Raw genomic sequence first — 22608 nt, forward strand, 5'->3', positions numbered from 1 at the left:
TATGGCTCCATTAGCCCGGCCTCCCATCCATAACGCTTGTGTGGTGCAACGCTCATCACTATTCACGGCCATTAGATGAAGATTGGTAGCAACATCCATCCACCCCCGATGCATCCCGTGACGCTGTTTAATAGAACCCGGAGTTTACGGGGGTCGTGGCTCTGGAACTTACCGGCCGTTGTCCCCGCCACAACACTCCCTCCTATTTACAGGATGGTCGCAGCCCAAAATAACACGTGTCCCTTTTCTCCCCCAGTCAGGGCCTAAAAGGATTTATAATGCATCCATCTCTTAATTGCACCTAGTTAATGGTCTCAGTTGGGAGAGAATGTCCAACTATTTGAGTGAAACAGAAGGCGAATGACACAAGTTGGACTGACAGTGACACCTTTATCCACTAGTCTCGAAGCGGGGGGACAGCCCGGAAAATTGACTGTGAATGGTTCAGTAAGCTAGCAACCAGGTATTGAAGTGCTGCGCAGCAACATGTAAAACCAAAGCACCTGTCTTTATACACAGAAAACGACGCTTTAAGTCCTCCTTTACAGTAGCTGGTTAAAAACATGATACTATCTCAGGCACAATATCTCTGTTAATTAGAGCCTAGCCAATAGCACAGTGAGGACAGGTGCCAGAGTCCAGGTATATCCTCTGTTTTTTTTTCCAGGGGACAGCCCGAGAGAGAGAGAAATAGAGAAATATTATAAAGCATTGCGTCAGATCCTGTCCGTTTTATGTTGTTTTTTAAATGTAGATTCCCTTCTCTTTAGTTTTGCCCTCTAATTGATGTTCAATTAGTAACTCAACATGCTACAAGCTACTGAATTGAGATAATAAGTGTCAATCATTTTTTTTTTTATGATTTAATAGAATAGATCAACACAAATCTACTTCAATCATATTTTATGGTGTCTTGTTCAATTAAGAAGTTCTTCAAAATTGTGGCAGTTCCCCCAGTTACATTTTCAAATCCTTTACTTTTGTTACTATGTGAATACTGACATGGAAAGTGTTTACGTCTGTTTTAAAGATCCCCCAATTTTCTCATGTTGCCAATAAGAGAACATTCAATAAGTGATCATCTTCCAGAGGTATAATTCCATTTGTGAGAGCAGTGTTGTGGTCATTCACGTTCCAATTTACTGAAACCCACATCAGTAAATTGAGAACATCAATTTACTGATGTTCTCAAATCAACTGTAGATTGAACACAGTACAACCCACACATGGTGTCTCATGGGTTATTCACCAATAATACTCAAACCTTCTACATAACATATCCATCTTTAATAAGGAAGTAAGAAGGCCTACATATCTAACAGATCTGAGATCTTTAATGCCAAAACCAGCAGGGACCATGGGCTTGCTTGGGTTTGATTGAGCCTGCCCAATGGAACAGCCAATACCCATCTAACACAGAGTGTTCCCATAACGTTTCCTTTGGTTCTTAGACCATTTTAGTAACCAACATTTGGAAGTTGGGCACCCATCCGGAATGCCAGTCAAACTAAGCATCTGAAACAGTTAAAACAGCGGTTGTGTTCGGACGTATCAAACATTCCGTTTGTAATTCCGAAAGACGTAGCTCAACTTGAAGACGGGTACCGACAGACTCCGCGGACACAGAACCTGTGGAGCGGAGGACGAGCAGTGGCGCCGAAACGATCCACTGCCTGTTTGCCAACTGGTCAGACGAACACAGCCGCGGCACTGATGTGAATGTCAGGACGCGTTATCTCCCTTCACTGGTGTTGAGAGTGAGGATTCAGTCTGTTGCGCACGGATCAAGGTACTGCTGGAGGGTCACCCTACTGTAGAGCAGAGAGCCCTATCCTTATTCCAAACAGAACACAGGCAATGCAGGGGTAATGCTCCCAGGCTCTAACCCAGTACAGGTTGCTCACTATCAGAGACCGGGGTTCAATCCCTGCGTCTTCCCTCTGTTCCTCCCACCAGACCCTGTTTCACAACAGCCACAACTAAGTGAATCATATATATATATATAAAATGCGCAAACACGCCCCAACCCCACTAATCAGCATCACACCAACAGAGAAAGCTGCAATCTTTCCAGGCACACCCAGCAGGGTCAGCCCTGCCCCCTCTTGGGACTTCATCAGGGTATATATTGAAGGGCTCCCAGGGAGCAGCTCAAGGAGGAGGCCAGAAGTTTAGGCAAACAATGTGGCACCAGTCCAGGCTGTGTGAAGAAGGGGGTGGAGGAAGACATACTTGAGATGCAGGGCGCAGAAGCTGCCAAACATTCGATCGCCAGCACCCATTCCTCCCAAATCCCACCAGGAGGCTGCCCCAAAGTAAACGCTGCATCCCCAGAACGGCTGTTTAACCTTTGGTTTCGATTTCTCCCTCACCTCACCTTGCACTTCTCATTTTGTTAATAAAAAACTGACCGGGGTCCTGAACACAACCTCTGTGTCCATACCCATGTCTCTCTCCGTTCCAATATATATACATTCAGAGTGCCAAGAAGGAAATATTGAGTAAAGAAAACACTTTACATTAGGTAGAACAATCTGTTGAAAGTTTTTATAGGTCCCTGTGCATGAAATGTGACTTAATTAAAGGAAATAAGCGATTAAATTGTGACTTCAGAGAAGCGTGACTTCCTAAACAATATTTGTCATAATCTGCTATTTCATAATCTGCTATTTCATAATCTGCTATTTCATAATCTGCTATTACTTCGCAACCATTTCTAGTTTGAGACAAAGCAATTCTGGTGAACCTTGTAGACGCATCCCGACAGGCGCACGAGCCACAGGAGATGCGCACACGTTATCAGAAACCTCCGTTGTCCAGTTAAAACAAACGGGACACAAGCCTTGAAAGCTTTGCTACAGCAAGTGCGTACACTTGAGTTGCACGCTCTGAATCAACATCACTTTCGAACATAACACCATTGTCATAGCCCAATAAAAAAGTAATTTGCAGTGGGATGAAAGTGTCTTGGACTCTGAGGCGGCGTGTGGAAAATCTAATAGCCAAAAAACGCTCCCTACTGGTGGGGATGGATAGCCAGACCAAGCAAGGAACATGAGGACAAGAGAAGGGCTTTTTGTGCAGGGTCAATTTCTATCGATCTAATGACATTGGATGTTGTGCGCACAGCCCAAATTGCATGATTTCTTCTACCGCAACTCTGATGCTAGATAAAGAGAATGGCAAATCAATGGCATTGATGTTCCCCCTTGTCCTCTTTTCTTCTCCTCCATTTAGGTTAGAGTACTCAATCACCCTGTCTGCTCTTTAACAAGGAGCTGAACACCGAAAAGTGACAGACACTCCTGTAAGGGACAAAGCCGAAAAGATACAAAATGGAGCGTAGACAGTCTACTGAGTCGTGTGAAGATGACACTTAGTCTTAAAATATGGTTGTAGGAGGCATAATGCAAGCAAAACTCAACAGGGTTGAAATGAAGAAAGTCTGTGATGGAGAAGTGACGTCATTTCTGTCTTTCCATTTTTATCTAAACACAAGGTCAGTCAGAAACGAACGTCTTGGAACAAAATAACGCAGAGAATCTCTTCCCCTCTCATTTTCCATCTCATTTGTTTATTTGAGAGAGGTAATTAGAAGAAATGCTGTGGTCTGTTACTATACCGAATATTCATTACTGCATTTGTAATTTTGTATGAAGGCCTGCTTATTTTTTTTAAAGTGTTTCAGCACTCATTTACGCCTGTTATAAAATATTACGCTTTGAGTAGCCTGTAAAGCCAATTACCCGGGAGATGTTTGTGTTTTTTTGCAACAATTTGTGCTATAGGTATCTGCTGCCCTCTGGCTGCGACAGCTTGAAGTTGCAGACATTTCTCATAGTCAAGTAGCCAGATGGTAACAGAGAACAAGGGCTATATTGCATGTGTTAATGACACAGTGGAATTTCTTTTTTTGTTTTGTCCATTTCAAGTATTTGTTTTGGTAATGCACTATTCGAAAGATTCAAACTAACCTGAGCAGTATAATCAACTAACACTAGCCTTTAAGTTCCTTTAGATTCACTACAGACTGACTAATTTCACAGAATTCACTGGCTTCATTGCACTATGTCAGTTCAAAAGCTTTAGATGTCTGGTCCTGACTGGAGGCCTAAAATGATTGTTCGCTTTCATCTGCCATCCAGGACAAACAACAAAATAACATTTAAAATAGTCTGAGTGAGACAGATGGACAGGCAGAGAGACAAACAAAGAGTGTGAGAGAGATACAGAGAGAAAACAAGACCAAGTAAGACAGAGATGGAGGGAGAAGAAGACACTGACAGCGTAAGAAAACGACAAATCGACAGGAAGTAAGACAGAGGGAGAAAGATTACCAGACATAAGCCACAAATGTTTTGAACAATGGATGGAATCTTGCCGAAAGGCGAATAATTTATTTTGTGAGATTATCATGGCAATCAAAATGAATCATAATTGGCTTCTAATGATATGTTCCAACTGTGTCCTCCATCCTGTTGTTTGAGGGCATCCTTAAGATTGTAGTGTGTCCTGCTCTCTGTATCTACCCTGTTTAACAAGCACATTAGCTTCAGCGCTACCGTCAATGAAGCAGGGGAGGCCTTCTAACACAATTAGGCTGCATGCCGCGCACTCACTCATCCACAAAATTAGCACTAAATGTCCCGCAATCACACGAGCCAATTAGATTCCTGTCGGCGTTATAGTCTCAAAGCATAAAACTGTCGGGCCTGCTTTCACGGGGACAGAAGAGAATTAACCCCTGTTTTAAAATGGAGATCACCCACGCCCAGCAGGAGCCGGGGCAAGAAAGTGAAAACAAAAGCAGTGCGAGGACAACATAGCTACCCTCTGTGTAGAGGGTTGGTTTCTTCATTTGTCCGTTAGGGCTTAACGAGAAGAAAACAGGAGTGTAAAAAATGACATAATGAAACCCTAATTTACCATGGACTCTTTCAATGGTCCACTACAGCTACTGAACAAGTGGTTTTGATGAGTTCCCTTCCAATGGAATGGCTTTTCCACTGGCCTTTAGTGAGACGGACGGACACACCAACAGAGAAAAGTGGAGACAAACAAATAGACAGTGGGACAGAGAGACACAGAAAGACAAACAGTACCTCGCTGGGACAGTTTCTGGAGGAGATTCCTTAGGCGCTGCTGAGTGGAGGCTGTCACGTCATAGGTGTACAGGTCCGACCCGGGCAAATCCAGACACCTTCCAAACACTCTGTCTACAAGAGAACACACACATTCACCATGTCAACGGAGCACCGCCAAGGATTTCCTACCTCATGAATGCAATGACAATGGGACAGCTCTTTAGGATCGCGGCTCTCTGGGTGGAACATAATCTACCACAACGTTTTGGGGAAAAAAGGCAAACTTGTGTGTTCCCTGAAATTCTGTGTAAGCCTAAGTTCCTGATTGGAACCTAATAGCTGACACTTTTTTTGGACAGCGGTGTGATAAGCACCCGGCCATCATTGAGACGTTATCAGGGACCCGGTTATCTGTCTATCAGCAGGCATGCTCGACTTCGCCCATTGCAGGTTGCTAGGCAACCCACGGCGGAGCTCCTGTCTGGCCAATAATTCAATGGTTATCTGGACTGGAGAAAGAGGATGGGTCGGCAGGGAGACCGGGGGTCAGGACGCAGTGTGAGGAATATAAATGACCCAGTCACATGCAAAAGTGTGTTTGTGTGTGTGTTCATACTGACCCACAGATTTGCAGTAATTTACTGCACTTTGCTTTCAGTGGAGGCTAATGACATCATGGCATAATTGACATCCATCACTAGTATCGTGACATCCATCACTAGTATTGTGACATCCATCACTAATATTGTGACATCCTTCACTAGTATCGTGACACCCATCACTAATATCGTGACATCCTTCACTAGTATCGTGACATCCATAACTAGTATCATGACATCCATCACTAATATGCTTCACATGCATTTATTTTGATGTATATTTTTTCAACCTTTATTGATTTACTTTACGTACTGAATTTACATTTAGCATTTTATTTTCTATGTTCAGAACAATGTGTGCTGTACGCACTGAATACATTCAGAGCTTAGGTTTGCGTCTTTGCATTAAATAATTAATTAACTACAGTTATCCTTTCTTAAAACTATTCAATACTCAAAATACTAACTAGGGTTAGCCTATATTACTACTAGTCATTAGTACTCTGAATATTAAATAGGTTTATCATGTATTACACTAATCTTTAAGTACTCTTAACTAGGTTTGTCCAGTAGTACTGGTTTTCAACAGCAGTCTGTATCCACAGTAGTCACTGCATTTCAGCCTCAGCTCATTTGAGAACTTTTTAATTACAGGTCTGTGTTCACTGTTACATTGAGTGGCTCATAATTACCATGACGATAATACAATGTCAATCTCCACTTTTAATTGAATTTGTCTTCTAAATGATAAGGCAGTGTTTCCATGTTGCTTTCACCCATGTAATAACACCTCTCTGTGGGAGAAAGCCTTTGGAAAGGAAAATTAACATAAAATCTCACTGTAGAGTAAACAGGAATCCGTCTCGGAGTGACAACAGGGAACCGGGGATTTAAGAAACAGGAGTGAAAAAGGGCAAATAAAGATGGATACAGAGAATGTGCAACTGTTTCTGAAATTATGATCAAGTCAGGAATGGGTTGAGATGTGATCGTGAAGATCAGAAGCCATTAAGTCGGCGAGGACAGATATGTTCCTTTTTCCTTTTGCAGATCGTGGTCATAGCAATGTAATTGGGATGACATAACAGTTGACAGACAGAGCAGACATTGACACAACAACCCACAGTCTCATATTTGATGGGTTGTGCTCCTCCACCAGTTTCCATGACAACTGCAACTGTTAATGCGTAGTTTCCTCCATGGTTGACAGGATATTTTCAACAGACATCACACATACTGTAAAGCCAGCACACAAAAACGCAAACATGCGCACGTGCACGCACGCACGCACCCGGCGCATGCAAAAATCCGCGCACACACGCACGCACACACACACAATGCATAACCTTCTTTACACAATAAACTACATTTAGCAATTATTATTGTGTTGTACACATCACTTCCAAATGTTTGAATTTACATTTAACATATTATTTATTTTATTGCATGGGCTAATATTCAACGCTCATATTTGGAAAGACACCTGCATGCGTCTTAATGTGATTTTAAACGAAAGAGTTGGGGGGGAGCTGTCACGTCCTTGTCAGTAGGGAGATCCAACACCCTCCCAACCTCATTTTCAGTATGGACACCAGTTAGTTGTTATCACCCTCACCTGTGTTCCTGATCACTGTTCCTATTTCCTTTTCCCTTGTTGTGTGTTCTCTGTCATTATTTTGTTACCATGCCACTGTTTTAATGAGTAGTTTCAGTTTGGGTTACTTCTTTTAGTCACCCGTTCTCCCTGCACTCATGTCCGTCCTACAGTGTTACACACTGAATAAGTATTACCAGCTGTTGTTTGTCCAATTCATTTTTCTTTTATTCCATTCACTGGAAAATGATTAGTTTAGTTGTAGAACCAAATCTTTTTTTCTTTGGATCAAGTCAAGTTGCTGGCGGAGTGTAAAGCCTAAATAATTCTGTTTCATTTAATGTATGTTTTTAGGTTGACCCAAAAGGGATTTGGTAACATCAGCAAAATTTTCCATGAAAGCTTTGTTGAAAGAAGTTTGTTGTAATATCTTCTGTTATCCATGCATACATTGATTACTTTGTTTTATTATATTAAGTCATTAAAATATATATTTTTCTTAACCGAATTAACGTTTAAGCGGTTGAATTTATTGCACCCATTACAGAGATGTTTGTTTTAGTTGATGTAGTTAACCTGGTCTTGTCCCTGCTCATTCAGTTGTTTTGAATGTGTGATGTAAGTGATAACATTTTACACTAGTTGCCTAATTTCTCAGGTGTAGTCCAATGGGTAATATTTAGAAACCTGTTGCCGGCTCTAGCCTTTGGGGCCCACTCTCCTAAATCAGTTTGGGGTTTCCCAAGTGGTCTGCCATTTACGCCTAGAACTGGTCCTGTTAGAACCCAACAAGCATATTTGCCGTGAGACCCATGCAAATACATTATGAGCACAGTATGAATTACTTTAGCGCACACTAATTGGAAGCTTCAGGATTATGAATGGTTGAGTGCAACAACCATGTCTCTGTTAATAACAAACACACTAATGGGTGGGTATCACTCACATGTATAAAGGCATGCAGGGATGTATGCAAATAAGACTTGACGGAATCAACTTAGAAAATCAGGTTAAACCAAATTAATGGATTTACATTGGGTCAGGTGATAAAATATAGGTGTGAATCATTACCTTAAATATTCTATATTTGATCAATGTTATATTTTTCCAGTGCTGAAGCATTGGGACTTGTAAAGATGTAAGTTGAACAGTAAGTTAAAACTCTGTACATTTTTTGTCGTATTATAGTTGAAAGCAGTCAAATAATAAAAAATATGCAGAACTGCAGAGCTATTAAAAAACGTTGTCATTCATAATATTATTTTTTTAGGACAATTAGGTAAAATGCCACGTGAGATTTAAAACGCTGATAGACAATTATACACAACGCTTTCCTTAAACAACTTTGTCAACGCTACAGAAACTTTCAGCTGAAAACAAATAAATTATGTGTATGTCCTTACCACACACCAGGGGAGGTGATAAAAGCCCAGTGGATTTCTCCAGAAAGTAACCATAATCCGTCAAAATAACTCAATCAATCACACTGAAAATGAAATGACGCTAGACATACAACAATAATAAATGCATTGAATTATAATGGAGAAAAAAAGGGGTGGAATAACAGTGGGTGAGACTAAAAATAGATGCAGTCTCTGTAACACGTTATTGCAAAACCATTGTCTTTCTGTCACTAATGACATCCCTTTATAGCGCATTATGTTCGACCAAAAGCAATGCCCTGCTTATAAAATAAGGTGTAATTTGGGACATATCCAAGGTGTTTTGAATGTATGTGTTAGGCCTTGGAAATCCCCAGAATGTTGACTGACAGATGTAAGAAGCTTTTCTGCTAAAGGTAAATAATTCTCAAACCAGATATTCCATCCTTTCCCATTATGACAGAGAGACAGACAGAATCCTACTGACGTTAAAGCTATTTAACTGTGAGCACTAATGCTTAAGGATAACATAACGAAGCACTAAAGCTGACAGGCAGTCAAGGACGGCAAACGTTTCTGGAGGAAACCTGTCAATCTGAAATTCAGAGAAACAAGCTCTGGAAGCAAGGCTATTGAAAAGGCCTAGTTATTCCCTATATCAGGGATACTCAAATAGTATACAAATACACATTTTCTATGTGGCAACAGTCCAGTTGTATACTGTCCTTAATCCCCACCTCAATAACCAAACAGTTTAAACTGTTCACACCCATCTTTCAGGGACATGTTCTGCGTGTGTATTGAGTGTGCTACTGGTGCCCGGATTCAGCATTTGGTCAGATAATGTATAATGTCTAGCCTGTAAACACACATTTTAAATCAGGCCAAGCTTCCCAAATGTGACCATATTCCCTACATTGCACACTGGAACCATATAGGAAATATGGTGTTACTTGTTCTGAATAAACGTGGTAACCCACAATGACTTTGGATTGGAACCTCCAAGTACATTATGACAGAGTAGCTCTATGTCATCAATTCACGTTAAGTGACATTTTCTGTAATATCAGTTGATCTGATTAGACCAGAGGAAGGAGGAGTGTCATACGAGTGCAAGTCTATGGAAAGTGTGAAGTCCTTAAGAGACCAAATGGGAATCTAGATTGAGCCGAGCTGACCACTAATCAATACTACAACATCACTTAAAAGTTTTCTTGTAAAAAAAACGTCCTGGGGGGGGGTGGCTGGAGCACTTTGCTTATCAAAAACAGACACATGGAAGCAATGCATCTTGAATCATAAAAAGATAATACCAATATGAAATCCCTTCTTTTGTGAGCTTTTATTTGCTTCTCTCAATAAGGAAAACACAGATGACCTATACCTCCACCTAATGTAGAGACTGAAGAGCTGGGTTTGAAATCTCCCATTTCACTAAGCACAGGTCGGCCAGGTTACTACTTCGGGGACAATCAACAGAAACTAAGCAGTGGAGATAGTTATACAACCCCACACTCTTCTCACAGTTCCGTTCATTAGCAGGTCTATACATAGAGGGACTGAGCATCATCTTGTCTGTCGAGTAGAGTGCCCACGCCAAAGCATGGTGAACACTCGACACTGAGCTCTGAACCTTTAGAGACACACTCACTCCCACCCATGTAAACTCATTTTATTTAATATATTATTTCATTGACTGAGGAGATAAGGCTGTATTTTGTGAGGAAATTAAATGTCTCTCCATCTGCTGTGTCCCCTTCACCTCATTGGCTGTAATCTCACAGAGGGCGGGTCACCAATAATTGATTAGCAGCTGAAGACTGGAAATCAATCTCCCTGCGGCCGACACGGAAAAACCACACTCGTACTAACAGGCAACAACCTTCTTGTATACGTTCCAGAAGCCTCTTCTCATTCGTTTTCCATCAGTTAAACGGCCGTAGCTCAGCTCACTCTTTCTCATCATCAACATGAACCAAGAACGACCTTAGCGCCACACCCTCTATCCAAAGAGCCCCTGGGTGTTGTGTTTGAAAGGTGTCAGCGATTTCCTTCTATTAGATGACACAGCAACCTTAATAGAAAACCATTCAGGGTAATTACACGCAGATCTCTTTTTTCATTTCTGTTGGTGGGTGTCCCTTTGGTTGATGCCTGGCAATGTGGTTGGATTGATTTCCTGCCTGTTGGGCCCTGTCCGGGGCCTCCCCCGGGTAGGGCCACAGTGTCACCGGACCCCCCCGTCTCAGTTTCCAAGGTGTTACGCTGCTATATTATTGTGCTGGGGGACATGAGGGATGTACTACTAACTTTTCTCAGTTTCCTCCAATTTTAAATTTTAGAAGGAGATGAGGTCCTGGTCCACACCTGCGGATTACCTGGTTTGGGGGGACCGTTGCTGTTCCTGTCCTTGTCCACCTGGTCATACTTCTGACCTAGTCTAAAATCGAATATACTCTGGATTTAGCCAAGAGAAATGTATTTATTATTCCAATTGGACTCTTAATATCTCACCCGGCACAGCCAGAAGAGGACTGGTCACCCCTCTGAGCCTGGGTCCTCTCTAGGTTTCTTCCTAAAATTTGACCTTCTTAGGGAGTTTTTCCTAGCCACTGCAATTCAACACTACTGTTGTTTGCTCCTTGGGGTTTAAGGCCGGGTGTCTCTGTAAAGCACTTTGTGACAACTGCTGTTGTAAAAAGCGCTTTATAAATAAATTTTGATTGATTGATTGATTGATTGATTTCAGCACGGAACCTTTTCCAGCTCAGTTCCATCCTGCTAAACTGGGTTAATATGAAAATAGGCATGTCAGTCAATCCAACATGCAAACACACGCAGACATGGTGTATCTGTTTAATCAGGGATCTCTTAGAAGTAGCCTACAGTACCAATCAAAGGTTTGGACACAACCAGCTTCATGAGGTAGTCACCTGGAATGATTTCCCAACAGACTTGAAGGAGTTCACATAAATGCTGAGCACTTGTTGGCTACTTTTCCTTCACCATGCGATTCAACTCATCCCAAACCATCTCAGTTGGGTTGAGGTTTGGTGATTGTTGAGCCCTGGTCATCTGATGTAGCACCATCACTCTCCTTCTTGGTCAAATAGCGACTAAAAAGCCTGCGGGTGTGTTTTGTGCCTTGAATTCTAACTAATCACTGACAGTGGCACCAGCAAAGCACCCCCACACCATCACACCTCCATGCTTCTCGTGTGAACCATACCTGTGGAGATGATTAATTCACCCACTCTGTGTCTCAAAGACACAGCAGTTAGAACTGGGAAAAATTGACAGATTTCCAGTGATCTGATGTCAATTTGTCATGTATCTTGTTCCAAGCATGTCTCTTCATCTTGTTGTTGTCCTTTAATAGTGGTTTCTTTGCAACAATTTGACCATGAAGGCCTGATTCACGCAGTCTCCTCTGAACAGTCGATGTTGAAATGTGCCTGTTACTGATCTCTGTGAAGCATTTATTTAGGCTACAATCTGAGATGCAGTTAATTGCCGATTTCTGAGGCTGGTAACTCTAATGAACTTATCCTCTCCAGCAGAGGTATCTCTGGTTCTTTCTTCCTGGGCAGTCATCATGAGAGCCAGTTTCATCATAGCGCTTGATGGTTTTGCGACTGCATTTGAGAGTTTTAGAAATGTTCTTTGTGTCTTAAAGTAATGATGGAGTGTCATTTCTATTTGCTTATTTTAGATGTTCTTGACATAATATGGACTACATACAGACATAATGATGGTCTTCTGTATACCAACCCAACCTTGTCACAACACATCTGATTAGCACAAACAAATTAAGAAGGAAAGAAATTCCACAAATGAACCTTTAATATGGCACATGTTAATTGAAATGTATTAACGGTGTCATGTCATGAAGCTGCGTAAGCAAGTGCAAAGAGTGTACAAAGCTGTCATTAAGGCAAATGGTGGCTACTTCGGAGAATCTACAATACTAAATGTATTTTGATCTCTTTAACGCTTTTTTGGTTGCTACATGATTCCATATGTGTTAGTTAATAGTGTGTGATGTCTACTATTATTCTACAATGCAGAAAAAAGTATAACTAAAGAAATACCCTTGACTGAGTAGGTGTGTCCAAACTTTGGAGTGGTTCTGTATAGCATCTTTCTCACCTGCGATTGCAAAGAATACTATATGCACAGGTTGTTCCGGGATCAGCACTTCTAGTATCACATGCTTGATTCATACGTCCGCTGAACACCTATCTGGACCCTATCCCAGGGGGAATACATTCATCTTTCACAGTGCTGCCTTTTGCTCTGAAGATCATCCAAACTCGATTGTGTTCAATCAGACCTACGCAACTGTACACAATTTTTCCACAGGCCAAATAAACAAAGCCTCAGCATGAGACCTGGGATATGTTGCGTCACCCTGTCTCTACTCCCAGGACATGCTATTTAATGTTTAACGTTATGAACATTGTTGTGAAAATTTCTCTAACCAATGTATTCTCACTGATTAAAGGACTGAGAGCCCCTTATTCAAATTAGAAAAGGAATGTGGGGGATCAGGTATTTGCCTAAGGGGTATACTTGACTGGTATCAGCAGATGAAATGGTTACTCATTAATCTGCGCATCTGTATAACACATCAGGGCATCTATTGTCTGTCCAGATCAGAGTTGTTACAGCAGTATAACCTTGAAGGAACAGAGTTTGAAAGTTCAGTCCATAATGTTGCTTGGTCTGTGATTAGGCGTTCAGAATAGCTGGAGGAATAAGCCACATTAAAGGGCAATACCGTAAACATAACTATGTTAGTATGGGGTTTAGATTATGTAACTCTGAAGCTCATCTGCATTCCCTGCAATGTAGGACAATTCTTAGCAACACAAGAGAGATGAAGATAAACTATCTGTAGCCAGCGGCAAAGCAATGCGGGAAAATACAGAGGAAATATATTCTGTAGTACAACCATGAGAGTGTGGTTGACAAATGTTATTTATGTTTGGCCCTAAGAACTCTGTGTATGTCTCCCACTTGACTCATCAGCATTGTTGGAGCAGAACATTTACAAAAGCCCTCTGATGCTCTTGTCAGGTAACATCCCAAATGGCACCCTATTTAGTGCGCTTATTTTGACCAGACACGAATGGGTCTAAAGGAGGGAACTACCAAAGAAATAGGATGCAATTTGGAACGCAAACTGAGTTTCCCCTGGTGATGCTGAAAAACAATGAGTGTGTATGGAATAGTGTATGTGAGTCGATTCCAGTTGATACTGTCAGCGAAGAGCTATATACAGTGGGGAGAACAAGTATTTGATACACTGCTGATTTTGCAGGTTTTCCCACTTACAAAGCATGTAGAAGTCGGTAATTTTTATCATAGGTACTCTTCAACTGTGAGTGACGGAATCTAAAACAAAAATCCAGAAAATCACATTGTATGATTTTTAAGTAATTAATTTGCATTTTATTGCATGGCATAAGTATTTGATAATCAGAAAAGCAGAACTTAATATTATGTACAGAAACCTTTGTTTGCAATTACAGAGATCATACGTTTCCTGTAGTTCTTGACCAGGTTTGCACACACTGCAGCAGGGATTTTGGCCCACTCCTCAATACAGACCTTCTCCAGATCCTTCAGGTTTTGGGGCAGTCGCTGGGCAATACGGACTTTCAGCTCCCTCCAAAGATTTTCTATTGGGTTCAGGTCTGGAGACAGGCTAGGCCACTCCAGGACCTTGAGATGCTTCTTACGGAGCCACTCCTTAGTTGCCCTGGCTGTGTGTTTCGGGTCGTTGTCATGTTGGAAGACCCAGCCACGACCCATCTTCCATGCTCTTACTGAGGGAAGGAGGTTGTTGGCAAGATCTCGCGATACATGGCCTCATCCATCCTCCCCTCAATACGGTGCAGTCGTCCTGTCCCCTTTGCAGAAAAGCATCCCCAAAGAATGATGTTTCCACCTCCATGCTTCACGGTTGGGATGGTGTTCTTGGGGTTGTACTCATCTTTCTTCTTCCTCCAAACACTGCGAGTGGAGTTTAGACCAAAAAGCTCTATTTTTGTCTCATCAGACCATATGACCTTCTCCCATTCCTCCTCTGGATCATCCAGATGGTCATTGGCAAACTTCAGACGGGCCTGGACATGCACTGGCTTTTGCAGGGGGACCTTGCGTGCGCTGCAGGATTTTAATCCATGACGGCGTAATGTGTTACTAATGGATTTCTATGAGACTGTGGTCCCAGCTCTCTTGAGGTCATTGACCAGGTCCTGCCGTGTAGTTCTGGGCTGATCCCTCACCTTCCTCATGATCACTGACGCCCCACGAAGTGAGATCTTGCATGGAGACCCAGACCGAGGGAGATTGACCGTCATCTTGAACTTCTTCCATTTTCTAATAATTGTGCCAACAGTTGTTGCCTTCTCACCAAGCTGCTTGCCTATTGTCCTGTAGCCCATCCCAGCCTTGTGCAGGTCTACAATTTCATCCCTGATGTACTTACACAGCTCTGGTCTTGGCCATTGTGGATAGGTTGGTGTCTGTTTGATTGAATGTGTGGACAGGTGTCTTTTATACAGGTAACAAGTTCAAACAGGTTCAGTTAATACAGGTAATGAGTGGAGAACAGGAGGGCTTCTTAAAGAAAGACTAACAGCTCTGTGAGAGCCGGAATTCTTACTGGTTGGTAGGTGATCAAATACTTATGTCATTAAAGCAATAAAATGCTAATTAATTATTAAAAAAGCATACAATGTGATTTTCTGGATTTTTGTTTTAGTCTCTCACAGTTGAAGTGTACCTATGATGAAAATTACAGACCTCTACATGCTTTGTAAGTAGGAAAACCTGCAAAATCGGCAGTGTATCAAATACTTGTTCTCCCTACTGTAGATAGGCCCTTCTCAGAAGTCAACTCTTGAAGCAGGCTGGTTTACCATTTGCGCAGAACTCATAAGGTGTGCAGAGTTCATCCTCGAACAGGCAACCTGAAAGAATAAGAGACATAAAAACACATTAACTTATATGTGGCCTGCTACTTTACTGATATGTACTGTTTTAGGTACATCAGAACGACCCAATTAGATTTTTGGAGTGTTCATCGAGGCTGGAAATATTTGTCCTTACACTGGCTACATTAGATTGTTAGGACCTGCACTGTGTGTTTCTAGTATCCAAGCCCATGGTCAATCTTCTTTCCCATATATTAATATTAATGGGAATTAAAAGCAGACTGAACCAAGGCTGTGTGTTCTTGTTTCGAGCTGATAAATGAACAGATGGCTGGAGCTTTTGGGTTACAAGTCCTTGTGGTCATATTTCACGCTGAAAACTGACTATACTCAAGCCGCAGGTCAGTGGCTGCACATCCATTAGGGCGTTCACTCATGACTGGTAAAAAAAAACAATCTGTGGAAAAAAGAATGATACACAGTTTCTAAAAATGTGTTTAGAATGTTTTTATATATAGCAATTATTCTATAATGAAAAGATTATTTAACATGCATTTTTAAATTTAGTTTGTATAGAAAAGATTCTGTTCAAAACAAGACCATCAGTTCATTCATCTAGTTCTGGGGAGTTCAGTTTGCCAACCAGTGATTAGATTGGCAGGTTGGGAAAACCGTCTTGACAGGTATTTCTGTTTAGAGGTGTTCCATCACATCATCTGTGCAGACATAAGAGAGACGTCAATGTGTACTCACAATTCTAGGCTTTGCCTTTGAAGTCTGCAATTTGTGCCTGTCGGCATAACCAAAGAGGTGTCAATAAAAGTCAAGGAAGACATAATGAAGTTGAAAAATCTGGGAAAAGGGGTCAGAAACATGCCAATAACCTTATAGCTTCAAGATCTCCAAAACATGGGCGTGGATTTAACAGCCACTACCATCCTCAGAAGACCTCACCAGCAGAACTACAGAGGTCACACTGCAAGGCGTAAAGCAGTAGTAAGGCAAAAATCTGAAAGGCCTGGTTATAGTATCTTAAAGAGCGTGCAGTATTCGAGAGGAATGTGTACCATCTTAGCTTACCATCTAATCTGTGAAAAATTGTGAAAGTCATGCTATGGTTTGGGTATGTAAGTACAAGCAAATCTTCAAACTCATAGGACAGTGTCTACATTTTATATACAGTGCCATCAAAAAGTATTCATACACCTTAATTTTCTCCACAATTGGTAGTGTTATGGACTTCTTCAGGTCTTTCCACAGTTCAAGTCCAGACATTGCCTGGGCCACTCAAGGACATTCACAAATGTTCTGAAGCCACTCAAGAACCATGTTGGCTGGGTGTCTCAGATCATCATCGTGCCGAAAGTTGAATCCGCCCCCAGTCTGAGGTTCTGTGTACTCTGGATCCTTCAAGTACCTCCCTATATTTCACTATGTGCCACCTACCCTCAAACCTGACCAGCCTCCCAGTCCTGACCTTAGTCCAGTTAAAACTATTGCAGTGAAAATCTAGGCGCCGAGGCCACGGACAGGAGCAACCGGGCGGGATATAGCTCCACCCAATTTACCAAGAACACCAAAGAGACACAAACCAACCACAAACCCACCCCTGAGACGGTCCAGAATATAGCCCACAGAGTTCCCTCCCATCTATTAAACATTAGGGACAGCCTGAGAATGCCAGTGAGTCAGCCCTCGTAATAGCTTTGGAGAGAGAATATCCCACAGGAAAGATGGGAGAGAATATCCCACCAGGCAAAGACAGCAAGGACGGTCTGTCAACACGGTGTCTTGCCGACATCGTCAGTGTCCTTTGTTTTACTCTTCGGAAACAAAGCGCCGCTCCCGGGGGTTGTGGGAATATGAGAATAATGTTAGAATGTATATCATGATGTCTGTGTTCTAAACATTGAGTGGCGTACTATAGGACACAGCGCAGGGCATCACAGCTATTTAATGTTTACCCTCTTCTCGCATTCCTCCTGGTCTGTCAGCCATTGTCTTGTTCTGTCAGCCGTCATATTCTTCTGCAAACAATGGGAAAAAGATAGATGTGCAACTGCGTCGAAAATGTTTCTCTGAGAATGACAAGAAGTAGACCATTGTGTGACCATGTAGCAGTGACACCGAGATAGGGTATACAAGAAAGTCCGAATCCTGAATAAAGGGAAGAGTAATCTGCAATAAAGAACATCTCGCCTGTACCTGACTGGTGTCTCGTCAGTGTTTCCAGTCCAATATGTAACATGGGGTGATATCTGGGGTTTCGTTGGAGGTTGATTGAACCATTGCAAGCCGGGGCATGTAGTACGAAGAGGAAGTAATAAGTCTGTCTGTTCTATCGTTTTTTTGGGAAGGGGGTTCTACCTCCTGAACAGAAGCTGGGAAACACAAATAACAAGGTGACAGCGTTTATACCAGAATCCACGCAGCGCGATCACTGTAAAGATTTCAGACGTGTTGAGGGAGCTGAGGTGTCTGTGCTGTGGTGAGGGTCAACAGTTCTTTATAAAAAGGGTGAACGTTTGAGATGTCATTGTGGTGGGAGTCACAAAGCTAATGCCTTGGAGTGTTCGACAGGGGGAGAAAGAGATGGCACTGGCCAAAGTGAGGACTGAGCATTTCATATGCAGTGCCAGTAAAAAGGGTGAAGATGAAATTTCATGAAGTGTGCAAGGCCGTGGGAAAGCCTTCACTGACAGCTATATTCCACCAGGCAGCACCCGGATATCATGCTTGTGAAGAAAGCCTTTTCGAGTGTAGTCCGCCAATAAACCCCAGAGAACAACAAGAGCTTGACAATTTCAGTGGGACCAGAGTGTACTTTTGAGGGGCAGGAATGGCAATGACCTGTCATGTAGGATTGAGGGTAGCAGCAATTTTGCTGGAAATGCATAACAGTAACTTACGTAACTTTCAAGAAAACATAAAAAAAAGAAAAACAAATCGTAATATTCTATTGAGTGTTTCTCAAAATCTGTTCTAACCTCGGAAACAGTGCCACGATGTGTTGTGGTCGGCATCACATGGTGAGGGAAAATGTAAACCCTGTTGACCCCTGATATATTCATGGGATTGTCCATACTGCATGTCGTCCCTAGGATAAGTGACTAGTGCTTGCCAGTTTACCGATACAGACCATCAGGCATAATGTTTTTTGACATGTTTGTTGAAGTCATTGAAATTATGATCTTGTACTCTGGTACTTCCAGCAGTCTTTGTGTTTCTCTTTATGCGGGGAGCATAACTGATGCAACTGTAAAAATAACAAATGATTTTCCAAGTTAAAGCAAATTTGTATTAGTTAACATAACATAAATATATCATCATTTATTATCTGATACCATGATTTTAAGCTTCATTGGCAAACATGCTGTTTCGTAAATGCAATGCATTGAAAAACTCCAAAATAATTTGGGCAATCCAAACTGAGATTAGGATCACTTAAAAAGTAAAATACATTTTATTTTAAGTGTGTCCAGATCACCAGGCCCTTTGATGATGTGAGGCCTCAGGCGATTGCAGGTTCCTTCCCATGGGGAGTCAACCAGGGCACACAACCCTTGGACAGGGGCGTGTGGGTCGTGGCGGCTGAATGGGCTTAGCAGGGGGGAGAGCATTTGACATACAGCACTTTAATGAACAGAGGCGGTCCGTGAGCGGCCTGTTAATGACTCAACTGAGATGAGAGAACCAGTTCTCAGACGTCTCCTGTTCAAACCTCTTTCAGATACATCATTAAACGCGTGACGTTCTCTGGGCCAATTGGATTAGAGTCGCGCGGCGCGCTAACACATTCCCGGGGATGGGAGTGGGTCTTAGCTGGCCAAATTGGGTCTGAATAGCGAATCATTCTTTGTGTCAGCAGGATAACTAATAGTCAGGCGGCCATTGCAAAAAGGGACAAAACTATTATGTAGCTTTGCTTTCAGGGATAAACACCTGCAGACTTTTCACATTAAGCAACAACCCGAGGAACAGATATAGGTGACAGGATGGGGACAAATGAGCCAACCGGAGGCTAGGATTGAGCATGTGACTCATATGAGTAATGTGGATGTAGCCAAGACACTTGGGTTAACACCCCTACACTCACAATGGAAGATCTTAGGTGACCACACTCAGTCACTACACCCACTTAAAGTGCCATCCGGATGACTGTGCCCCACACAGGGCAATGTCCCGAAGTATTGCCCTGGGGCATTAAAAAGTCATGCCTTCCGTCTGATCACCAACACCGATCGCCCATCTGGTCTCCAATCCAGGGACAGACCGGGAGCCATCCTACTTAGCTTCATAGACCAGCAAGCAGCAGGATGCACTGTAAACACAATCAAACATGCAAGACTGCACACAGACAGTTTATCTCCAGCTTCCTAGAATAGATGTCCCTCGACTGTCAAGCATGCGGAAAGCTTCCCTCAGACACTCTCAAAGCTCCACACAGTGTTGCCAACCCCTTAGACTAAACAAACCTTGACGCAGCGTTTCAGAGTAAGAGCGGTGTCCTAATATCATGTCCCATGTCTGGTTCCCCTGTCTACGTGAACATTCAGTAGAGTAAAAAACGCAAAAACTTTCTGCAATTGGCACTTTTTTTATTTTTAATGAATCCACATAATATCCGTTTGAATGCTGTGAGACTTTTGTGTTTTAAATGCAACCTGGTCCATGTTTCAGTGTGTTGGAACTTTCCAGTGGCCGTGACCTGTTTATCACACACCTCCCCCTCCCGCAGTTAATGTCAGTCCACTCAATTTTACCTTCTGATCAGTCCAACAGAACTTCATTTATTATATTGTCTGTGAGGGCTCGTCAGTTCTCAATATTAATTACTACCTTCCATTTAATGAAGCATCCACGGTGTGTATGTGTGTGTGTGCTGGTTGTTAGTCAGACATAAGATGGGCTGGATATCCAATTGAAAAATCTACGCCTCCACTCCCGGACGTAGCGCCGGCAGAGATGATTAAATTGGGCTTTTAATTAAAATGCAATCAGTAAGGATGCTGTTGATTAACCCAGGACCAAAAAAAAAATGATGAATGAATGATGTTGTCATCATTAAGGTGTCTGAAGGGAGGAACTCTTCAAAGCACAATCTTAATGAAACATATATATTACAATACATGACTCTTTTTGAACTTGTAGAAGAGCATTTACTGGCCCAAGTATTTCAGATACAAGTAGGCAATATCAAACATGGAACACAGCCAGTGAGGATGTGTTAAAAGTTCATGGATGGCAAAGCCTCTGTCCATAAACAACTACAGTACATAATGATTGACTTACAGAATTTAGGAAGAGTCTTAGCTTTTGTGTTATGTTGGTGTGTTTGAATACTAACCAGGTTTGTGACTTGTTGGTTACATTTCATATCTGTCCTCCTAGTCTAGCCTCACAATCTGTTAACCTATCATCAAGTAGCAGTCGATCAGGTTATCATGGCGTGGCCCAGCCTGAGGACAATAAAGAGCAACTACTTTGGGAGTCCTTCACCGGACTAAATCAATACCACTACAAAACACATTGATTGGGTTTTGTTGCGGTTCCTTATGAATGAGACAACGCTGACTGACTTATTTTATTTATAGTGACTCGGGTTGTGATAAATGAAACACCACAGAGTTCGGCAGTAAATTAGAAATAGCCTGATGCTAAATTCATTTGCCGACTACAATGCCAAACTCCAGATAGGCTGGAGTGGCTTAATATAGCCTTAGCCTGGTGACCTGATTTCCAGTGATCTGGAGGCTCCAGAAGAAAAGATGTGACCTAGACTATAGCACAGAGGGCTTCTTTCAACCTTTATTCCGAGGGTGCAGATGCCATTAGATTTTTCCTTAAGATAACATGAATGCCTTACAGCACCGACCGTTTTAATTGTTTAACAGACACTGTTATCAAGACAAAAATTGGGTTAAGTGCCTTGCTCAGGGCACAACGGCAGATCTGTCAGCCACCGGGATTCAAACCAGCAGCAATTTGGTTCACGGCCATACGCTGACACCGAACACTGACAGCGCTTGTGATGACACGTCAGAGGTAAATAATGGAAATAACTCAGACAGAAATGTGTTTACTGAAACAGGCTATTGGCACATAAGAGTGTGTTTTCTAAAACCATTATCGTTCCTGTATGTAAAAATCAGTGTTCTAGAGAAATCCTCAGGCTTTGGGCCTCGCAATCTCAGCAGCTGTTTGGCAAGAGAGGCACCCCTGCTTGCCTCATTAAGACCACCTGCTGTGGTGACCACTGCCAACACATTCTGCACGAGGACACACAGTCACCTTCAGATAACATCTGCGCTGCGTGTTTGTAACATAACAGAATGGCAGCCGGTCGTCGTGGCTACGGCGAGTCGAAAAAGGACCGGGATGAGAGGAGATGGAAAAAGGTCAGTACGGCGGCGGGGTAAAAAAAAAGAAGCTTGTTGATAACCACAAGTCAGCGTTTGGCGGAGATGAAAGACACCGGCGTCTGCAGTTCTAATCTATCAGATGGTGTGCACAGGTGCGTATTTATTACGGCAACACAGCGTTTGGTCCCAGTGTCGTTTCACAGGTGGAGGCCAGGCATTATTTCAACAGGGACAAAGCGGATGTTGTGAGGCTGGCAGTGAACAGCCGCCACACCCGGAGCGTTGCCAGCAAACACGTCTCATTCTGTCCTTAAAGCGCACTGCTTTTGGCCAAGGCCCAAAGGGTTAAAGAAAAAAAGTAATTCGCCATTTAAGGTATATGGTGCAGTTTGGGAATTCGTCCCAATCACCATAGTCATAGCTGTTGCAACAGTAGCTACTACAGTTATATATTGACATGCTATACTTTCCTTATTGGCTTCTTGCAAGGACGAGTCCTCTCTGTGCTGCTATCTGCCAAAAAGGCCATTTTGAATTACAGAAGGTATGGTAGGTGACTGCAAGGACGCGTGATAAAATGTGGTGGCTTTGAACCAAGAAGAGTGCTTTGGGGAGGAGAAGGGGATGAGAACAAGACCCAGAG

General features: G+C 42.4%; 1 protein-coding gene across 4 annotated transcripts in view; it reads right to left on the minus strand.

The window, feature by feature from the left end:
- Positions 1-22608, minus strand: part of ptprn2 (protein tyrosine phosphatase receptor type N2) — a 176417-nt gene that overhangs the window by 142991 nt on the left and 10818 nt on the right. For 2 of the 4 annotated variants that reach the window (XM_020041996.3, XM_010902789.5), the window contains exons 2-3: positions 15589-15639; positions 5103-5216 (exon numbers count right to left, since the gene is read on the minus strand). In XM_020041996.3, coding sequence (XP_019897555.1) covers positions 5103-5216; positions 15589-15639 — 165 coding nt within the window. The remainder of the gene's footprint in view (positions 1-5102; positions 5217-15588; positions 15640-22608) is intronic. The other 2 variants (XM_010902790.5, XM_010902791.5) reach the window with 2 other exon arrangements.

This window comes from Esox lucius, chromosome 21, assembly GCF_011004845.1.
Source record: "Esox lucius isolate fEsoLuc1 chromosome 21, fEsoLuc1.pri, whole genome shotgun sequence".
In the NCBI taxonomy this organism is placed as follows: domain Eukaryota; kingdom Metazoa; phylum Chordata; class Actinopteri; order Esociformes; family Esocidae; genus Esox; species Esox lucius.